General features: G+C 34.0%; 2 protein-coding genes across 2 annotated transcripts in view; both read right to left on the bottom strand.

Annotated features, from left to right (window-relative positions):
* Positions 1–19,488, bottom strand: part of LOC140058774 (potassium voltage-gated channel protein Shal-like) — a 93,237-nt gene that overhangs the window by 16,063 nt on the left and 57,686 nt on the right. Inside the window, exon 3 of the mRNA XM_072104517.1 lies at positions 15,759–15,848. Within this exon, the coding sequence (XP_071960618.1) occupies positions 15,759–15,848 (90 nt within the window). The remainder of the gene's footprint in view (positions 1–15,758; positions 15,849–19,488) is intronic.
* Positions 9,568–12,792, bottom strand: LOC140058775 (uncharacterized). Its single transcript, XM_072104518.1, has 2 exons — positions 12,079–12,792; positions 9,568–11,405 (listed from the first exon to the last, which is right to left on the bottom strand). The coding sequence occupies exons 1-2, from the start codon at positions 12,527–12,529 to the stop codon at positions 10,048–10,050; spliced, it is 1,809 nt and encodes a 602-aa protein (XP_071960619.1). The 5' UTR covers positions 12,530–12,792; the 3' UTR covers positions 9,568–10,047.

Genomic DNA, 19,488 nt, shown 5'->3' with positions numbered 1-19,488 from the left:
TTCTCAAGAGAACTATGGGCGAGTTAGCCTCAAACCATGTAGATACTGTTGGCTCTTTAGGTACAGTAAACAACGCCCCTGCCTTAATTGGGAAAATTCTAAAACGTTGCATGTATTTTCAAGGCGTTTGCCTCTCTCCACCCAGGTGTATAAATGGGTACCCGGTTAGATCAAGACACAACTTTGCGCTGATTACTACCTGCATTATGGAAGTATGTTTCCATACGTGTTTGATGCAAAAAAATGACTGGGTAATAATGATCAGCGCATTGAGAGCTTGCTTATATGCGCTATATAAGAATGAACTATTATTATTTTTATTATTCAACCAATTAAAAAGCTCTATTATCAATCATAGTAACCTTACACTTGCCTAATTATGATTTCATTACATGTAAAGATACTGACAGTTAATTTGACCACGAGGCCTGTGGTGATATAAAACCTGGCTGTGTGATGTGATGTGCTAGCAAGATAGGAAAAAAGGTGTGAACCATGTCAGATGATTTTGCAATAAACCGGGGGTCCAAAATTCTGCTGCCAAAATAGCTGATTAATAACCGTCTTTAATAAATTAACCCCAATTGTTTGGAAGAAGAAATGGGACAAATTTGACCTTGAGGCTGGTGGTGATATAAAACCTCACTGTATATTATCTGCTTTTACAAGGTTTTATGAAAAAAAGGTGTCAACCATATCAGATGATTTCGCAATGAACAAGAGGTCCGAAATTCTCATGGATCCGCTGCAAACCATGTGAATAAATCACACCCAATTTCTTGGCAGCACAAAAAAAAAGTTTCCAATAACCGAGAAAATGGCAGTGTGAAAACACCTAAACAATTGTAAATTGTAAACCGCAGAGAAAAAAATTTACTTTTTTATCGATTAGTAAGTTAGTTAATTATTAGTTTATTAGCAAATTTTTGAAAATCGTAACTGGTTTATAGTCTAAATTATATTTCAATCACAGGACAAATACCAAAATTATCTAAAAGCTATACAAAAACATGAACGACAACCTCACATTTTTACCCGTCAAACGATGACAAAAAATGTTTTTTGTAATTGTACATAATACATTTAGTTATCATATTTGACAAAAGTATTTTTATTGGTCACCTGTCAACCCCTATCTTTGCCTAACGAGTTCTGTTAACCTTTAGCCAGGCAGCAACGCAACAGATGCTAACGTTACAAATGCCTAGGCCACGATAGGTAGAATACTAGGCCACTGAAGAGCCGACAATAAGATGATTTAACCAGCTCGTTGCCTGCTTTCACCTTGTCTCCTTGCACGCTGAGATTGTAATACCTCTACTACGCAAGTCATTATTAGTTACTTGATTCTCTCTGCATGATATTCTAGATGCAGTTGGCAAATATTTGGCTAGGACATACTAAGCTGATAAATTGAATCAAGGAAAAAGAAATTAAGCTAATGGCAGAAAAAACAATTACATCATTTACTTAATTCAAATTAGAGAATTGAAGCAATGTATAGATATGGCAGGATGACAACACATGGTCTAGATCCCTTCAAGTCAGGTGTCAAAAAACAATTTATAGAATGCAACCCATAATTTACAGACATTATATAGTCATATACTGTACGTAGAATGTATTTCAATAGTCTCCCTGCCTGTCCAAAGTTGGAGCACTGCTTTATAAATGGCCTAGCTTCTCGGCCTAGCTCCTCGGCCTAGCTCCTCGGCCTAGCTCCTCGGCCTAGCTCCTCGGCCTATGTCAATGATTTATGTTGAATAAAAGCTTATTTTATAACAGTAGGTGTTTTATAAAACAATTAATGAGTGTATTCATTGAATGGAGCAGTCAATCTTTCAACTCATTAAATATTCTCACCATCCAACTTATAAACATTCATTATTTGTATATTATTAATTGTACACAATATTTGCTATATATTTTTGATAAAATAAATTTGTATAACTCTTGTAAATGTATTAATTCCATTATTGTTTTATATTTATTTATTTTTTTAATTATTTTGATGTTGTAGGTTTTTAGGTTTTAATTTTGCAATATTCTTTTATATAGCATCATGCTTGAGTGTTGACAAAGTGCGAGGCAGCGAGGAACGCGAGGCAAGCGAGGCATGCGCGGCATGCCAAATATTTGTGCGAGGCATCATTTTATCATTTCCAAAAGTGCGAGGCATGCGATGCATATAGTTTACAATTTCAAAAAGGTGCGAGGCATATCTTAACGTGCTATTATGCTATATTATAGGCCTAATAATCAATCGATACAAGCGTATCTAAATAGATTCGTGTATACACTCATCATGTTGTTTATTTTTATGTAACGATTGTTTTTTCATTCAAGTCATATCGTGTCAAATTTTACTTTTACAAAAGTGCCCAAACTACGGTTCAAAAATCTGAACGACAGTCTTCAACTTTCGATAAACAATAATTGTTATAGCGACACACTCATCAAATGACTGCAATGTTTGTTGGCATTTCGAGCGTGTTCACTCACATGTCTCTCGAACATAGCAGAGTGAAAATAATATTTTGTCACACCCCTGCGCCTAGATCCGGTAGACCCGAGAGATGGAAAATCCCTCTTTACTATTTAGCAGGTAGCGGAATGATTCAGCCCTCAGCTCAGAGGATTGTGGTGCATTCCCCTCCTATAGCACGTGGTTTCAGCAGCAACGCACAGAATTCTCTCTGAGCGGCGTGCCAAAGACATTTTTGACATTCCATTCTCTAGGAACAACACGTGTACCTCTCTCGCAAATAAGGTGAACAGCGATCTTGCCAGGACAAGTTCAATAACTGGCGGTGAATAAAAGGTAACTGATATGCCGATCAAATAACATGCCGCAAAGAAAAAAATTGCGACAGAATTCTGGAGCGCGTGTGAAAAAAGACTTACGTCCGACAATTGTAATACTAGGCCTAAAATTAAACTTTAGCTAATATGCTTAGCCCTAACCTAGATAAAGGCCTATGTAGAAAATAATTTAATCAATTTTGATAAAATAATAATTGGTGTAATATTTAATAATGATACACTATTCCTGTTTTAGTAAGCTAGGTATATTACGAACGATTTTTATTTATTGTTGTCCATGTACGTACTAATAAACCTGGCGCTAGTTTCCTTCGCTTGTATTTTTACTCCAAATTTGATAACTAACTTTATCGTGTGAATACCACACACCTTAGAAGTATACATATATATGTGTGTATATATATATAAAGAGTACTTTAATGAAAGAATCACATAAAAAGTAACAAATAAATCCTTAAATTAATGATTTTACAGGCGTGTTTCTCGCACACTGTTCGCGAATTTCACTTATTTAATGTTCAATATTTTTGTTTCTATGGAGCGCCAAAAGAGCAACGATAATAGAGGACTAAAACTCAGTGGAATGCGTCAATTTCTCATGCATTTATTGGTGAAAAACACGTTTTATTTCAATATATTTGTTAATTTGTCAATAAAAATGTTGTAATATGTTACTGCTGATACTGTTCTGTTTTCAAAGAATAATAATCGATCCTAAATCAACATCACTACCTAGTCTAGACCTAGGACATCCTACTAAGGATATTATGATGAATTTTTCTATTTTATTCTTTGAAAGGTTAACGAAACCGTGTACATTATCAACAGTAACATTTTTCCTTACTGACAGTGACAAAATCTATTGAAATTGTACTTGATTTTCACCAAATAATGCGTTAAATATAAATGGATTCCACAGAGTTTTTAGCCCTCTAATTAATTTTGCTCTTTTGGCGTTCCATAGAAACCAAAATATTGAACATTGAGTGTGCGAAATGCGAGAAAAACAACGTCTGTAAAATCACCAATTTAATGGATTTATTGTTACTTTTATGTGATTTTTCTTCATTAAAGTAGGCCTACTAATTCTAAGCTGTGGTATTCAGGATAAAGCCTTGGTTAAATTACAAGGCAGGTACAAAAGGAAACTAGCCTAGCGGGCCTAGGCCTAGGCTACTTCAATTTCGGTGATTTCCTGCCTTGCAATTTTGAGAAATGATAAAATGATGCCTCGCATTTTTTGATGATGGTAAAACGATGCCTCGCATAAATTTCTGACTTGCCTCGCATGCCTTCCCTGCCTCGCGTGCCTCGCTGCCTCGCACTTTGTTACTACCCATCATGCTTTTTGTATAACTCCTTTAAATGTATTGATTTCATTATTGTTTTATATTAACATTTTTTTAAATAAATATTTTGATGTGGGTTTTTTTAAGTTATATTTTTACTCTTTTTATTCTGCTATATAGCATCAAACTAAACACTGTTTGTAAAAGAAGCATCATTAAATAATTATGATTAGATAAAAATTAACATTGCAATCAGAATCTTATAGATCTAATCCTTTTGAACATTCTCATCAACAAATTCTTTAAAACAAATAGAAATAGAATTTGATTTGAATGGCGTATGTAGTTATTCGATAAAAATATTTCTACACAGAAATTAAAACGAAATATGTTTCAGAAAATGTCACATATCAGTTGGAATATATAAGATAATGAGCTTTGCATATTTAGATAATCCTGTAAAAGCTCAGGAATGGTAAACACTGAATGCTCTAAAGATGAGTAATGGAAATCTGAGAGACTTTGAAAAAGCTGTCCTGATCGAGATTCGAACCAGGAACCTTATGCTTGATTAGCAGACCAATAGATCACTGACTGAAACTTTTATAGTAATATTTTAATTTGTTTTAACCTATTTGGCACCTAATCTTAAATGGTAAAACTCCAAAGAATACATTTAGTTAATTGTTATAGAGGTTGGCCTAAAAAAGGAACCCTCCCTTTAAAAAACTTGGCTACAGGCTTGATGTGCGTTCTAAGCAGAAACAGGCTAATGCCCAACAGGCACATAATGTCACCTGACGTCAGCCTGTAGTACAAAAGGCTAAATACTCACTGTATGTACACAGCTTGTAGTAGTAGCAAAACAAACTTTGGTTTATTATTTCCAATTCACCAAACTTATTAAATACAGTCTATAGTCCTGGAGCATAGAGTTCACTTTTTAATATGTATCATAAACATATTAAAAACAATTGAGTAAAGAGAATTGATGACTTAGCCTGGCCTACTGCTGTAAACATCTTCACCCTGGGGCATACACCATTTGGAAAATGTTTACATAAACCCAACATACTTTAACTTAATAATATAATCAATATTAATATCACAAAATTCATGTTAATTAAACTTTGACAACCACCTGTTAACGAATGCAAATGATAACATAAGATGGAATATTCTCGGTGCATTGGGTCACTATTCAATCAAATTTGAACCATACTATGAAAGCCCCCAATGGTCTACATGTCAAGCAGAACATTGCAGGTTTGAATCAAAATTTAGCCAAATAAATGGGTAATGGGATTATACTTGGATTATAAAAATAGATTTACATGTTAGAATTGAGTCTAAATAAAGGGATGGGATTATACTCAAGCATGTTATACTTTTTCATAACTGTATTTTTTCATTCCATTGTGTCCATTATTTCAGTTATTTATAAATCTAAATACACTGGAGTTTCATAGCCTACTATCAACTTTTGCAAATGTCAATCATATACATAGTCCTTAGATAAAATAAGTCATCTATCCAAATATTTAGCCAGGTATCAACAATGTGGCCATCAAAACTCCTACCTAAATCTTGTAAAAGGTGTACAATGTAAACAAAATTGACATTCAAATTAAGGTTGATATCTATTGATAAGTTGAGTTAAAGCAATTTGTCAAGAAATTGAAGTGTTTTACCATTGAATGGTTCTTGTAGTAGTAGGCTGCACACATGAGAATTATTTGAAAACTAGGGAGGGGTATGTTCAGATCCATGGAATCATATTATAATTAGCATCATAACAGCAATGTGTTCAAACTCACTTAACTAACGTTTTCGTTAAAAACTGAAATGTGACAGATTTGGGCAAACATCTGGTATGCAAGAGTAAATATGATTAGTTTGAGGTCAAATTCATTAATGCATGACTGTCATATCATAAGCGTCGTTTTTGTACCTTGAGCTTTCGTAAGAGTTGTATGCTGTGTACGATACGAAAGCATAACTCTGCAGGTCTGAACAGGCCCTTAATATACTCCTGCAGAAATAAGGGAAACAATAAATATGAATGCAAATATTCTGAAATAAACATTTTATACGGGTTAAATCTCCTTGTTTAGAAAATAAAAAAAACGCATTCCACTTCTTTTTTTCAGTGTCATCAAAAAAACTGTAAACCAACTTTCTGGTTACAAATTAAGAAGTTCACAGAAGGAAATCCAGTAGTCTTTTTCCGAATGGGTTCATCTGGTTGAAAATTATGCAGGAACAAAACAAAATCCAAAAGACATTTCCAGAGTTTATCATCAAGTAACTTTCAAACAGGTGTTTACAAGTAACTTTCAAACCGGTCTTTCTGGTTGAGAATAATGCAGCAACAAAAGAAAATCCAACAGTCTTTTCCAGAGTCGGTCATCAAGTAACTTTTAAACAGGTCTTTTTGGTTGAGAATAATGCAGCAACAAAATAAAATCCAACAGTCTTTTCCAGAGTCTGTCATCAAGTAACTTTCAAACAGGTCTTTCTGGTTGAGAATTATGCAGCAACAAAAGAAAATCCAACAGTCTTTTCCAGAGTCTATCATCAAGTAACTTTCAAACAGGTCTTTCTGGTTGAGAATTATGCAGCAACAAAAGAAAACCCAAGAGTCTTTTCCAGAGTCGGTCATCTAGTAACTTTCAAACAGGTCTTTCTGGTTGAGAATTATGCAGCAACAAAAGAAAATTCAGCAGTCTTTCTCCTCAGAGGAATTAAACAAATGAGGCAGTATAGAAAAGAATAAAAGAGCATTGCTAAATAATTAAAAAATAGAAACAAAGTGGGGTTACCGCAGTAGACAAACAATCCCTTAATTTGTTGCTGCTTTAAGTGTGAATATATTTACAGATACAAAAATGAAATAGTTATGATCAATATAGAACCACTATAAAATAATGAATATGTCTATTAAATGCTGTTTTTTTGTTTATGACTAGAGAAAATAAACCTTTCTCTGCAATATTGCATATAACAATTACACAACTATATATTGCTGAGTAAGTCTGAGTTGAAATTATTACACCTCTATTTAGGGAACAGGCAATATATGTTATAACACTACAGCCAACTTCTATTTGAAGGACACACACTATTACACACAAATGTTAGATATATTTACGGTATATATGTTCCCTTAACATCGGTTCTACTTTTTTTTTTCATTATATTTCTTTGAAAATTCACAGAGATTGAGTTGAATATTCAGGAAAATGTTTTAGGCAATAAAAATGCAATGATGATGAAATTGTGTGTAATTCAAAAGAAAAAGATCACATCACAGTGGGAGAGAATCTATGATATGTTTATTACCAGCTAAATCTTCTTCAGTGAAAGAACGGGAAAAGTATAATTATAAAGCAATGTTTTTGTCAATGAATAGATCCTTTATTATGTATTACTTGTGTAATGATTATTGAGTGTTTACCAATCGAAACAATTTTAAATGTTTTACCTTTAATGATTAAGCTTCCTATTTTAAATATAAAAGAAATCAAACATTTTGTTCAATTTAAGAAAGAATTAAAGAAATATCTTTAATAAATAAATAACATTTCATTGTTTCATTATATATTATTACTGATGCTCATACCTCAATTGTTCTTATTATTTTTTATAACCATTTTAAAGGGCCAACTGTTTCTTCTAGGTTGGTCCTCATTTCAGATTTGTTGATTTATTATTTACATTTAAATTGTTATTTTGTTTACTTTGAAAAATAATAAATAAATGTTATTATGAATGAATGAAAGAAATACTGTGATGTAAAGACTGATGTAATTGTTTAAAATATTCAGACATGCCAGTGCTCCCTTTTTATGTTTCACTGAAAGGAATAAATAAATAAATATTAAATATGGACATTGTCTAAATTTTTGTTTTAATTAAATTTAAAGATTAAAATTCAAAGATTAGAAAGTGGAAAGAAAAATATGATTCTTTGTTTTTGCTATACTACAAAAACTATACTGTAGGTTCATATCTGAAATATCAGATTATCTGTTTAATAGTCAACCTTCTAGGCACCTGGTTGAGAAGAAAAGCTTTGATAGCATTGAGAACTATACTACACTGTAATGGGAATAGAAGATAATATTATATGGCTTCTGTTAATTCTAGATAAAGAAAACTATAGGTAGTAGATCCCAAGAATCATCAGATCATCCGTTAGCTACTCAAGGCCCCTGGTTGAGAAGAAAAGCCAGAGTGTGCTAAAATATAATCGCTTGATTTTTGTTAAATTTAAGAGAAGTATATGTAGATATCCATAGCAGAAACATCATTCTTTATCCACCCTGCTAGGCCCTTGGTTTAGAAGAGAAGCTAGAGTGCTCAAAAACTTTCAGTACTAAAATATGATCTCTTGGTTTTTGTTAAATTTAAGAAAACTATAAGTATCTGTAGCAGAAACATCATTCTTTATCCACCCTGCTAGGCCCTTGGTTTAGCAGAGAAGCCAGAGTGCTCGAAAACTTTCAGTACTAAAATATGATCTCTTGGTTTTTGTTAAATTTAAGGAAACTATAAGTAGATCTGTAGCACAAACATCATCCTTTAGCCACCCTGCTAGGCCCTTGGTTTAGAAGAGAAGCCAGAGTGCTCGAAAACTTTCAGTACTAAAATATGATCTCTTGGTTTTTGTTAAATTTAAGAAAACTATAAGTAGATCTGTAGCACAAACATCATCCTTTAGCCACCCTGCTAGGCCTCTGCTTGAGAAGAAAAGCCTGAGTGCTTGAAAACATTGAGTACTACATTTACGGAATACAATTGACAACAGTTGGTAATGTCGTAACAAGGCACGTCAAATTTAAGTAGATGAGAAGATACTGTTGAACATAATGTGAGCTGTGATTAATGTGCATGGCCAAAGATTATCATAAACATTGCAATGTTCTTAAGAGGAAAAAAGGGGACAGAATGATTCAAAATTATCCCCATTAGGCATTGCTGCTGAGGCTAATAAACGTATGTCAACATATAAACAGTTTTAGTTATTGAATAATACATATGAAGGCCTCAGTGGAAAAAACAGATAAGTCACATTTTATGAAAGTACAGAAAATTGAATTTTAAAATTAGAAACCCAATATGTCATACAATATATAAAAGTAAATTGTTGATGGTTGTCATATTATCTCTTTACACATTTTCTTACAAGATTCTTAACTTAAATTTGAATTTGTATCATATATGATGGGGGTCTGCCCAATTTGGTTAACCCCTTTCAATTTTGGACTTATCTGCTTTTTCCACTTTACATGAAAACAATCTTCATAGATCAAATTCACCCTCTCCAGTGTGCTTATTCTTGTACATACAACACATTGGAGGTACCAGTAAGGGTGGGGGAATATTCTTCTCTCCCCCCCCCCCAAAAAAAATCTTCACCCCCCTCCCGCTCCACCCCTGAGAAGAACGCCAATGTTCATTGGGTAATTTCTTTTTGCCATATCATCTCCATCCCATTACCCGCTGTAGGTCAAATCCAGTGTGCTGATGTTTTAAACAATGTCATTGCTGTTCAAATCCACCAAGTCTCCAGTGTGGTTGTTGTTGTACATACAACACATTGGAGGTACCTGTAGGGTGGGGGAATATTCCTACAGAAGAACCCGTATGGTAATACTGATGGAGTAAAATCAAAAGTGAAAATTCAGTACGTTAAACATGTGACAATTGAAGACAATAATTTTACAACAGGCTATTTATTAAAACACAAGAGTAACAAAGCAAAATTAAGTTGCTATTCATTTCAGAATATGTGAGCATCAATTTCTTGTGCTTTTGTCGGGGTTTTAAAATTAAAGCAAAACTGAACAACGTATCATATCATTGTTTACTTAGCAAACCATTCAGGGCAGGACAGTTTACTTGATAAAAATATGGGGGTGTGATTGCCCACCTAATCTTCATCAGAAAGTTCTGAATCAGAACTTGAACTGGCCTGAATCCCAACAGCGGGGAGGTTGTCAAAGAAAGCATGATTACTTGGCTTACATAGCTTCTTCAAGACTTGCAGATCATCATACTTGGCCTTTTTTATTGGAAGTAGCTCGGTGTATGAGCGGGCCAAAACTGGTTCTGCTCGTCGTCCCCTTGCCCTAGGTATAGGTTTGCGAAACACTGCCGATTCAAATGGCCCGTTCCAATTGTTGCGGAACTTAATGACCTGTGGATTGGCGTTTTCAAATTTAAGCTCCCTTATTGGCCGTGTTGGGACAGGGCATGCTCCCCTAAAGTTTCCCTTAAGAAAGGTTGTGAAAGCAAAGAATGAATCCTGGCCCATTGCTATTACATTGAATGGCGATGGTTTTTTCCTCGCGGAAAGAAACACATCTCTCCATTCCTGTGGTAGTTCCACATCAGCCTTCGAGTTAATGTTTCCCATATCCCTATCGCATTCCATGTATGAATGCCCCCTAATTGGGAATAAACACTTTACGGCATGTAATCGTTTCAAATCATGTACAAGATAATTAAAAAACCTAAACACGGTGAAATTCTTGTTTTGGCCTGGACAAACATCGCAGAAAAAAGAAATTTCAGTCACAGTGTCTGGAAGATAATTTTGTACAAAGTTATTCAGCATCGAACAAACATCATCTGCTCCTTTTTTTGCAATTGTCTCGTCATATGTATAAAAATAAACTTCGTCTGTAGATAGCACATGAATACAAAACGTGAAGAATGTGAGCTGGCGCTTATAATAAACATCGTTAGCGGTTTTGTTTGGCAATGGTAGGTTCTTCTGATAATCAAAAGCAATGGCTTCGAATTCAGGATTAGCCTTAGCCCTCGTTTTTGCATCTGCTTTCCGACTATAAAATGTATTGGCCTTCCTCACATGGATTTCTTTTTGTATCATCAGCTCTTCCCTCTGCTGTGTTAGGTGAAGCAAATTGTCACCATCGGCATGGAGTATTTGTTGACTATTATGTTCAAGGTTTACTCTGAATTCATCACATGTTGGACATGTATCCTTCCTCGGATAGCCAAAACCAATATTGAAATCGGAGTTGAATAATTTCCGATAGGTTTCATACTTCACAGTGGCATCAGGGTGCAGTTTATTGAACATATCAAACATCTTTGATACATTGAGATCCTCGGGCAAATATAGCCTCCTTGTCTGCGCCATAGCGTAATGGGAAGATCTTCCCCTGAATGAAGAGATGTGGTCTTGTATGGCCTTTTTAGTTTCATCTTTTAGCTTGTGTGGTCTATTTTTGTGCTGACCTCTGCCATCTTTTGGTGGATGACCTAGAAGATTAAAAAAGAAAATTTTAGCACATGGTATGGCGAATAGACAATAATTTAATAATAATTTCCAGTACATCATGATTTAGCTAGTATTATTAAATCTACACATAAAATGGTTAACGATAAACAAACGCCCCTCTTTGAATACTTTCCCACTCCACAAACCAGTGCATTTGTGTAATCTATAGGCAGTAGTGGCTATAGAGGGTAGGCCATCTAGGCCTAGTTAAGTAGGCCAGAGAGGGATGGAATATCAGACGTACGCTTGAATAACCGCCCTGTTAGAATAACTGCCCTACCCGAATAGGGGGCCTACTCTAGTCTATAGCTTAGGCATATGCCAAGCTGTACAGTATGTTAGGGCATACCCTAGGAAACTACCACAGTGGCACATTCAATGTATGTTAACGTGTAGCCTATGTAGGGCTTTTAAGATAGGCCCTAAAAGTAGAGAAGTACAGGCCTAGTCTAGGCCTATTATTATAGTAGGCCCTGGGCCTGTGTCCACTATATGCCTATATCACTGATCAAGGAGGCCTGCCATGGCCTAGATAAATCGGCCTAACATTTCAATAACAAAACATTTTAAGAATAAATTAATCAAACGTAGGCCTAGCCTAGCCCGACTACTGGCTCTGGCTAGGCCTAGGCCTAGCTAGGATAATTTAATTACCTATAGTGGATAAGGCTTTCCTTATTGTCTCTACTCTGTTCTTGGTTATGCCAAATATGCTACAGAAAGCTTTTTGGCAAACTTGAACCTCTTTTACTTGTTGGCCCGGCCTTTGTACTTTCACAGTGTATTGGACTGAGTGTGCACGGAGACTTGCGTTTTCTTCTGCTCGCGGGCGACGTCGAGCGACTGACCGAAGCTTCACCAATGTTGAGAGGTATGCATCTTGAGCGTTCTTGTTCGGACACTCATTAAACTTGTCGACTAGCTGCTGCCTCTCTGCCTGATTCACAGAATTAAAACACTGATATCGTGTACATCTACAATCTTCTCCAATTGAGTGTCCAGATAATCTCTGAAATTTCATTTTTTCCTTCTTAGAACCGTGTATTTTTCTCTTTCTAGGCTTATCTGTGAGTTCAGGTTGTCTGTCGCGATCATGGTCGGCCATTTTTTTTTAAATGTCTAGATTTTATGATGGCGAGTTCTGATTGGCTGATAATGGCCATGTGATACTGTCATTTTGGACTAGTCTACTTTTTCCATTTGAACACTTGGACTTATCTGATTCTTCCATGATGTGGTATATGTTTGCCCATGCATTACGGTGGATTTAGCTGTTTTTTTCACAGGATTAGTTATTTAGTTATTGAGTAAACCCAATGAAGATAATTGCCAGGTTGTTAACTCAATTTTCACAAAATGTGACTTATCTGGTTTTTCCACTGAGGCCTTCATATATATATATTTAGGAATATTTTTTTAATGTTGTTTAATCTTGGGAGCTTTGTACTTTTTCGAGATAATTGTTGATGATTTTTTTTTACACTTAAGTTATTTCGTTTAAATAAAAACTATCTATAGAATGTATTGTAAAATGTGTGAAAGGTATTTTATTTTCCACTTTTTGTGTCATTATATTTGTATTATTATTTTTTTTTTAATTATTATTATATTAGTACTGTTTTGTTGTAAAGGAGGTGAACAAGTGTAACCACAATTAAATAAAGTGTATTATTATATTATAATTTCTATACAAAATGCATATAAAACAGACAAATACAGACATATCAGCATCAACATTTCAGTACCAACCATCATAGAACCATTTCCAAGATCAAGTAAAACCCAAATAATAATCTTACATGTACAAGCACAGAAGTTGGTGACATGAAATGCTAATGAGGGCTAATTAAGTAATTAGCTCCTCCTACTGAATAAAATAAACAATTTGTTTATCAAAATTGCATCACATGACTACTGTTTAAAATATTGTAAACATTATGAATCCTAGGACTTTAATATTCATCATTTTTGTGTATAGTTTCCGTTTTAAGTCATTATCTATATAAAATCCTAACTAGGCAGGCTTGGCCAATCCAGCCAGGGTAATATTTGACTAATAACTTTTATATCATTGAAACACAACATTTGATATTGATATTTGATTGGGATAAGGTAAAATATAAGTCAAATGTTATATTTCACTAAGCAGGCGAATATCCGTAAAAATTATGAAAACCTTTTAAATGTTTATTTAATTATTGTGGAATATTTTAAGGGAAGGGATTTTATTTGTGTTGTGATTGGTGAATACAACACCTTTTTAAAGGGGTGTTGGAAATATTACCAATAATCTATTACTTTATGTCTGTTTTTAGAAATACCGTAGGCATATCTCAGGTATAGTCCCAGTATTGACTTTTGGTCTGGATGCAAGCCTCTCTCTAGCCAGTTCAAATAAGGTTTTACAAGAAATGCTTACCAATCATTTTGGGAAGTGGGATTATACCAGAGGATATGGTATATGATATCATGTTGGTGTTTTGATTTGTTTAGGTCTTAAAACACATGACTCAAGTTATTAAAGTTTTATAATGATCTTATTAGGAGACAGGAAAATGATTTATTTTGACCTTCCTTCACAAAAGTTTATTAGAAGATATTAATTTTTATTTCATTTTTACTATAAAAATATAGTGTACAGTCCTAATTTGCAAACAAGTGGTGCAAACTTTAAATCAGCATTTACAGAGTTACTGTACTGGGATAAATACTTTTAGAACATACCATTCAGGGGATATACCTCTATTTAGGGAACATATTTCCATGAATAATCAAGGGGAAAGATATGTTCTAACCTCCAAGTCCAACCCTATAATAACTAGACGTTTCACTATTGTGTGTCTGAGCATAGAGATTAAATTACAGTGTTCATCTGAGAATTATATGTTTATCTATTGTGTCTGAACATAACACTGATTTATGAGCATTCGTCTCAGAACACTATTGTGCCTGAACATAGACACTAATTTGGAGCATTCGTCTCAGAACACTATTGTGCCTGAACATAGACACTAATTTGGAGCATTCGTCTCAGAACACTATTGTGACTTAGCATAGACAATAAATTGGAGCATTCGTCTCAAAAAAATATTGTGCCTGATCATAGACACTAAATTATCAGCATTCATCTCAGAATTAAATATTTCGTTATTGTGTCTGAGCATAGACATTAATTTGGAGCATTCGTCTCAGAACACTTCTTTGCCTATTAGCATAGACACTTATTTACTGCATTCGTTTTAGAATTAAATGTGTTACTATTGTGTTGGAGCATATACACTAAATTAGAGCATATAGAGCTTTTGTCAAAAAATGTCATAGTGATAAGATTAAAGAGTATCAATATTTGAGAAATGGTGTTAAAACCAAAGAATCTTAGCATTACATACTTGGAATTATAGTTTTAAGAGTATTAACATTAGGCAGGCTCTGAAATTCACAGACAACAAAAGTTATTTCTATTAAATACATAACATGCATGATACAATTATCTACCTTTCTCCTGAGACAAAAGAAGTTCAAGAAAGAATGTCTGCAATATGCCTCAAGGGAGATCCGTCCACATTATATCACATCTTAATGCTACGTATAAATTACATTAATGTAAACATTCTCTCATTAAAAGTAATACCATTGCATTAGAGAAACATAACCAGTAATGTCATTAATAACAATAGGAGTAATTTATTAAGCCTGTTTCCAGTCGAGCTACATTGAATTTTCAAATAATTAAATAATGACAACGATGATCAAGCTAGACCACTAATATTTACACATTTTTTGGTTCTGACGTTGAATCTGGTCAATTCAACACAACCCATCGCAACTCAACAGGAAAACAGGCTTTAGCGAGTTTGAGATGTCATGCAACCAATCATGTATATGAACACCAAATTCTTACGGACCAAACCCAACGGGAAACAGGTTGGACGTTACCGCTGTTCAAGTATCCTTTTTCAAATGTTTTTAGCAAACTTTTATCTCCATGGAAATATGCAGCTCAATAAATATACTCAAAATGACAATTAGACTCAACAGCTATGTGGTGTTGTTAAAAGGTCGATATTATTATTAGGTTGGTATAGTAAAGGTATGCCTAGAAATTAAGGAAGTTCGGATTAGAGCCTCTATGGATCCACATCAGCCAGCAGTGCAGTGCCTTCCAGAATCAGCACATCAGGAGACAATCCCCTACTCTTTAGTTTATATTCGCTCCTTTAGGAGAATTTAGAATATTATCAGAAAGAAATAATAGACATGAAATAAACCAAAACTAGGAAAAAACAAATGTAATGAAAAGGTCTCAAATAAACTTAAAATTATGTTGTTCTTACCTGGGCAAGTCGTTCAGCTTCCTTCTTGCGGGCTACAAATGCGGTACCACTTGCATTCTTTGCCAGTTTTATTCTTGCTAACCTTGCCGTCTGAAAAATACAAAGTATGATTTATTTAAAAATTTAATATTTATAATATTAAATAAATATATTTTAAATTATATATTCAGATAGATTTCAAGGTTAAGGGCAAGGTTAATTCACAAATCGGACATGATGTTAGTAGTCTATATGAGTGCCGCTTACCTGGATAAACCAACATTAGCCCTTTCCCATGAAGTGGAGCCAGTCTAATGTCAGTTTATCCAGGTAAGCATGTACAAACAGACTTAGACTTCTCTTCTCGACCAAATCTTGGATATGAACTCAAAACTGTGGGTCCAAAGTAACCATCTAGACTTTTAGGAAGCCAGTACATTTTTTAATAGAGTATAATGTATTCCGGTGTACTGGTCAATTTTAGACCATGTCGTTGTGGACAAGATGGATGAGCATAGTTTAGTTTATATAGGAGATAAAAGGATGATGAGGTCCGGAGATCAAAGGGTTTATCTGTGGCTGTGACACAATCAGTTCCATGCGCCTCAGAGAATATGTACACAGTATATACTGTTGGTATTTTTCGTAGCCAGACATAAGATCAAAGGACTATTACAAGTTCCTATCTTGGCAAGGAGAGCTTGGTGTCCTGCTGTTAAATTGTCTTTTTTTATGCGACAACTAGGCCACATTTGCAACTACTTAAAATATGGTTCTGTACAGTGAAAGGAAAAGGATCATGAAGATGACAATGATGGTGAAAATGAATATGATGAGGAAATACAACTTTTCAATTTGGTCAGGACTACCAACACTTATTCTTTATTCAAATTTCTGGCATTTTTTTTTACGTTTACTACTTATCAATAATTATTTATTATACAGTATTATTTTCCCTTTCATTATTTGAATTTATATAAAAATAAAGAAGCATGGAAATGATTATCAGCAAAAAAATATCTTTACATGAAATCAATCATCAGAAAGAAGGACACCGCAAGAAGGTTACAAAACGTGTGGCATGCTAACACCATATCTCACCATGCCTTCATAAACATCTATAATCATAGCTCAATAAAAGTTTAGCCAAGTTGCTTAGACCTTAATTGCTGCTAGGCTGCGATCTCTGATCTCAACTTAGTTCTAAATTAATCACTTTCCACTCAAAATGCTATCAAACAAAAGTTGATGAATGATCATGTTCGTTTATTATGTAAAAGTTTTTACGTTTTGAAAAGCCTTATAAAGCATTTCTTTTTAACACTGATTTACTTAATATTACATTCTATATTCTACAAAATTGATGAATAGCTTTACTTCTTTGCAGAATATAGCTGTTTAGAATCAAACTGATATCAAAGACAACTGTATTTAAATCATAATATAAAAAATCATCCAACAATTACTGGTAATGTGCAACATCAGTATTTTTAAGGATTTAATATCAAATGCATTTTCCTCATCATTGGTATCATTCACAATAATGATCATAAAAGTCATCTAAACAAAGTGTATCATTTCAAGAAATATTGCCATAAATACTTCATTTCTAAATTTCTATCGGGAAAAACTCCATTATTTACTGCAAGGTATTAATGATTATGAATTTATAAAGTGGCAAAACTCTCTGAAAACAAGTGGAAGATTTAAAGAAAAATGGAGAAAGTGTAGTCTGTGCCAGAAATCAACATCCAATCTGTTCTATGGGGATATGTGTATGTCACCCACATACAAATAAATGTGTTAACGATTGGCTGGATTCGATATGCCCTGTCAATATTGATTTATATTATCAAAAACATGCACAACAAAAACAACAATTCTCAAATTCACCGGAAATACACATGGAGGTCCCAATAATAAGTACTGCTATCCACATGAGGGCGTGGCTTATGGGAAATACCAATGTCTTGGAGGGGAGTTCAGGAAGAAATGTTTACTTTTCAATTATGTTCTCCCTTTTGAAGGGGAAGAGGCCTATGCGGTTCATCTAGGTAAGCTAAAAACGCAATAGACTAAAACACAAACAATGGCTCATGGACGATACAGGATGTGTATCACTTTTAGAGTTAATTTCTCCCCTCCTAGGGAAAAAGGCCAATGTTGGTTTATCCAGGTAACCTATGCATGAAATCCAGGTAAACTATGTCCAAGTCTCTAGTACTGACATCCATATGCAAATCATTACCACTGCCGTCAAAATATTAATCATATGGCGCCTACTATCATTGCCTATCTAAATTAATGAATAATGAAAGTATGATCGTAAACACAATAAATATTGTTACCAAGAAATGGCACACAGGGCAAATATCACATTAACAAGAAAAATCAATAATCAAATATTGAATCCACAAAAAAAACACAATCAATTATAAAGACTATCTTTGCGGGGTCTTTCATATATATTAAAATCTGGTCATGTTAAATGGATTGCTTTTATGTGATAACTAATTCATTAGTCCATAGTATAATTCAATTTCTGATTGCCAATTTATTTTATCTGATATAGGTATTAAAAACAACTGCTGAATAATCTGTATTAATTAACATATATTGATAAGGATTATGATGGCTAATACTGTACATAGAATGTGCATTCTGGTGATTCTGCACTAAAAGCTTCTGGTCTATGCAAATTATACTTATGAATATTAATTGTATTATCATTAAAAGAAGTTATGAGTTATATCTTTTTCTAAACTTGCAAAAACAATAGTAATTCTATCTATTAAAACTGAAAAATTGTACCAATTGTTTTTCGTAACAATACATATGACACTTATACAAACATATATAATAATATATTAAGGTATAGTCTTAGTATATACAGTATATCAAGGATTGCCAAGTGAACCTGTCTTCCAGAGTGATAGCTATCCAATTCGCAGGACAAACAACCAAGATATTGTACACAAACAAACTCTTTGGGAGTTTTGTTGAACATTTCCACAAAAAATCCTGATATCTGACAAGATGTTAGGATCCATGGTATCAAAACCACCAAACTCCACACAAAAGAACTTGCTTTTCAAAATACTAAATTATTTTATGGATCCTATAGCACTGATCAGAAAAGTTCTTTATGGAAGCTACAGCTAAATAGATCTTCAAAACACTGTTGATTTTCTAAAGACTGATTTTTTAAACATATTTGAGCACTTTCCTCAAAGAGAAATAGGCTAATGTCAGTTTATCCGGGTAAGCTAGGCACCACAAATTCTACAAACAGACTGGACTACATAGGCTAATCCGAGTCTATTTGTGCCTAGCTTACCTGGATAAACCGATAATAGCCCTTTCTCCTTGAAGAGCGAGATATACCTCGAAAAGTAGACATTTTCATTGAACACCCCTCTCCATAAATTGTATAGTCCATAAACTATGCCCTTAGGTGGGAGCCTCCCCACAAACATAATGGTTCACATTACACATTTTATTAGCAGGTGAAAACATTGTGACCTAAAAACCTAAAATTATAGACCATAAAAAAAAATACTTAAAATTGGAAAAAGCAACTGGTTATATAATATTCTGGCACACATTAAAGTATACTGAAGCTACTTGCAAACAAACGCTCAATAAATCTGCGGAATTTAGACTCGTGAATTAACAACTCGATTCCATTAAAGTAATTCAATACTTCGTTCAATGTAATCATAAAACAAACCAGCGTGTTACAGAGAACTGG

Source organism: Antedon mediterranea, chromosome 9 (assembly GCF_964355755.1).
Source record: "Antedon mediterranea chromosome 9, ecAntMedi1.1, whole genome shotgun sequence".
Classification (NCBI taxonomy): Eukaryota; Metazoa; Echinodermata; class Crinoidea; order Comatulida; family Antedonidae; genus Antedon; species Antedon mediterranea.
Note: the sequence above shows the minus strand (reverse complement) of the source record. Positions and strands in the feature narration are given on the sequence as shown.

Excerpts from the sequence above, each read along its gene's own strand:
- LOC140058775 (XM_072104518.1), bottom strand. The coding sequence starts at position 12,529 with ATGGCCGACCATGATCGCGACAGACAACCTGAACTCACAGATAAGCCT. Across the intron at positions 11,406-12,078 it reads GAAAGCCTTATCCACTATAG|GTCATCCACCAAAAGATGGC; the intron begins GTAATTAAATTA and ends TTAATCTTCTAG.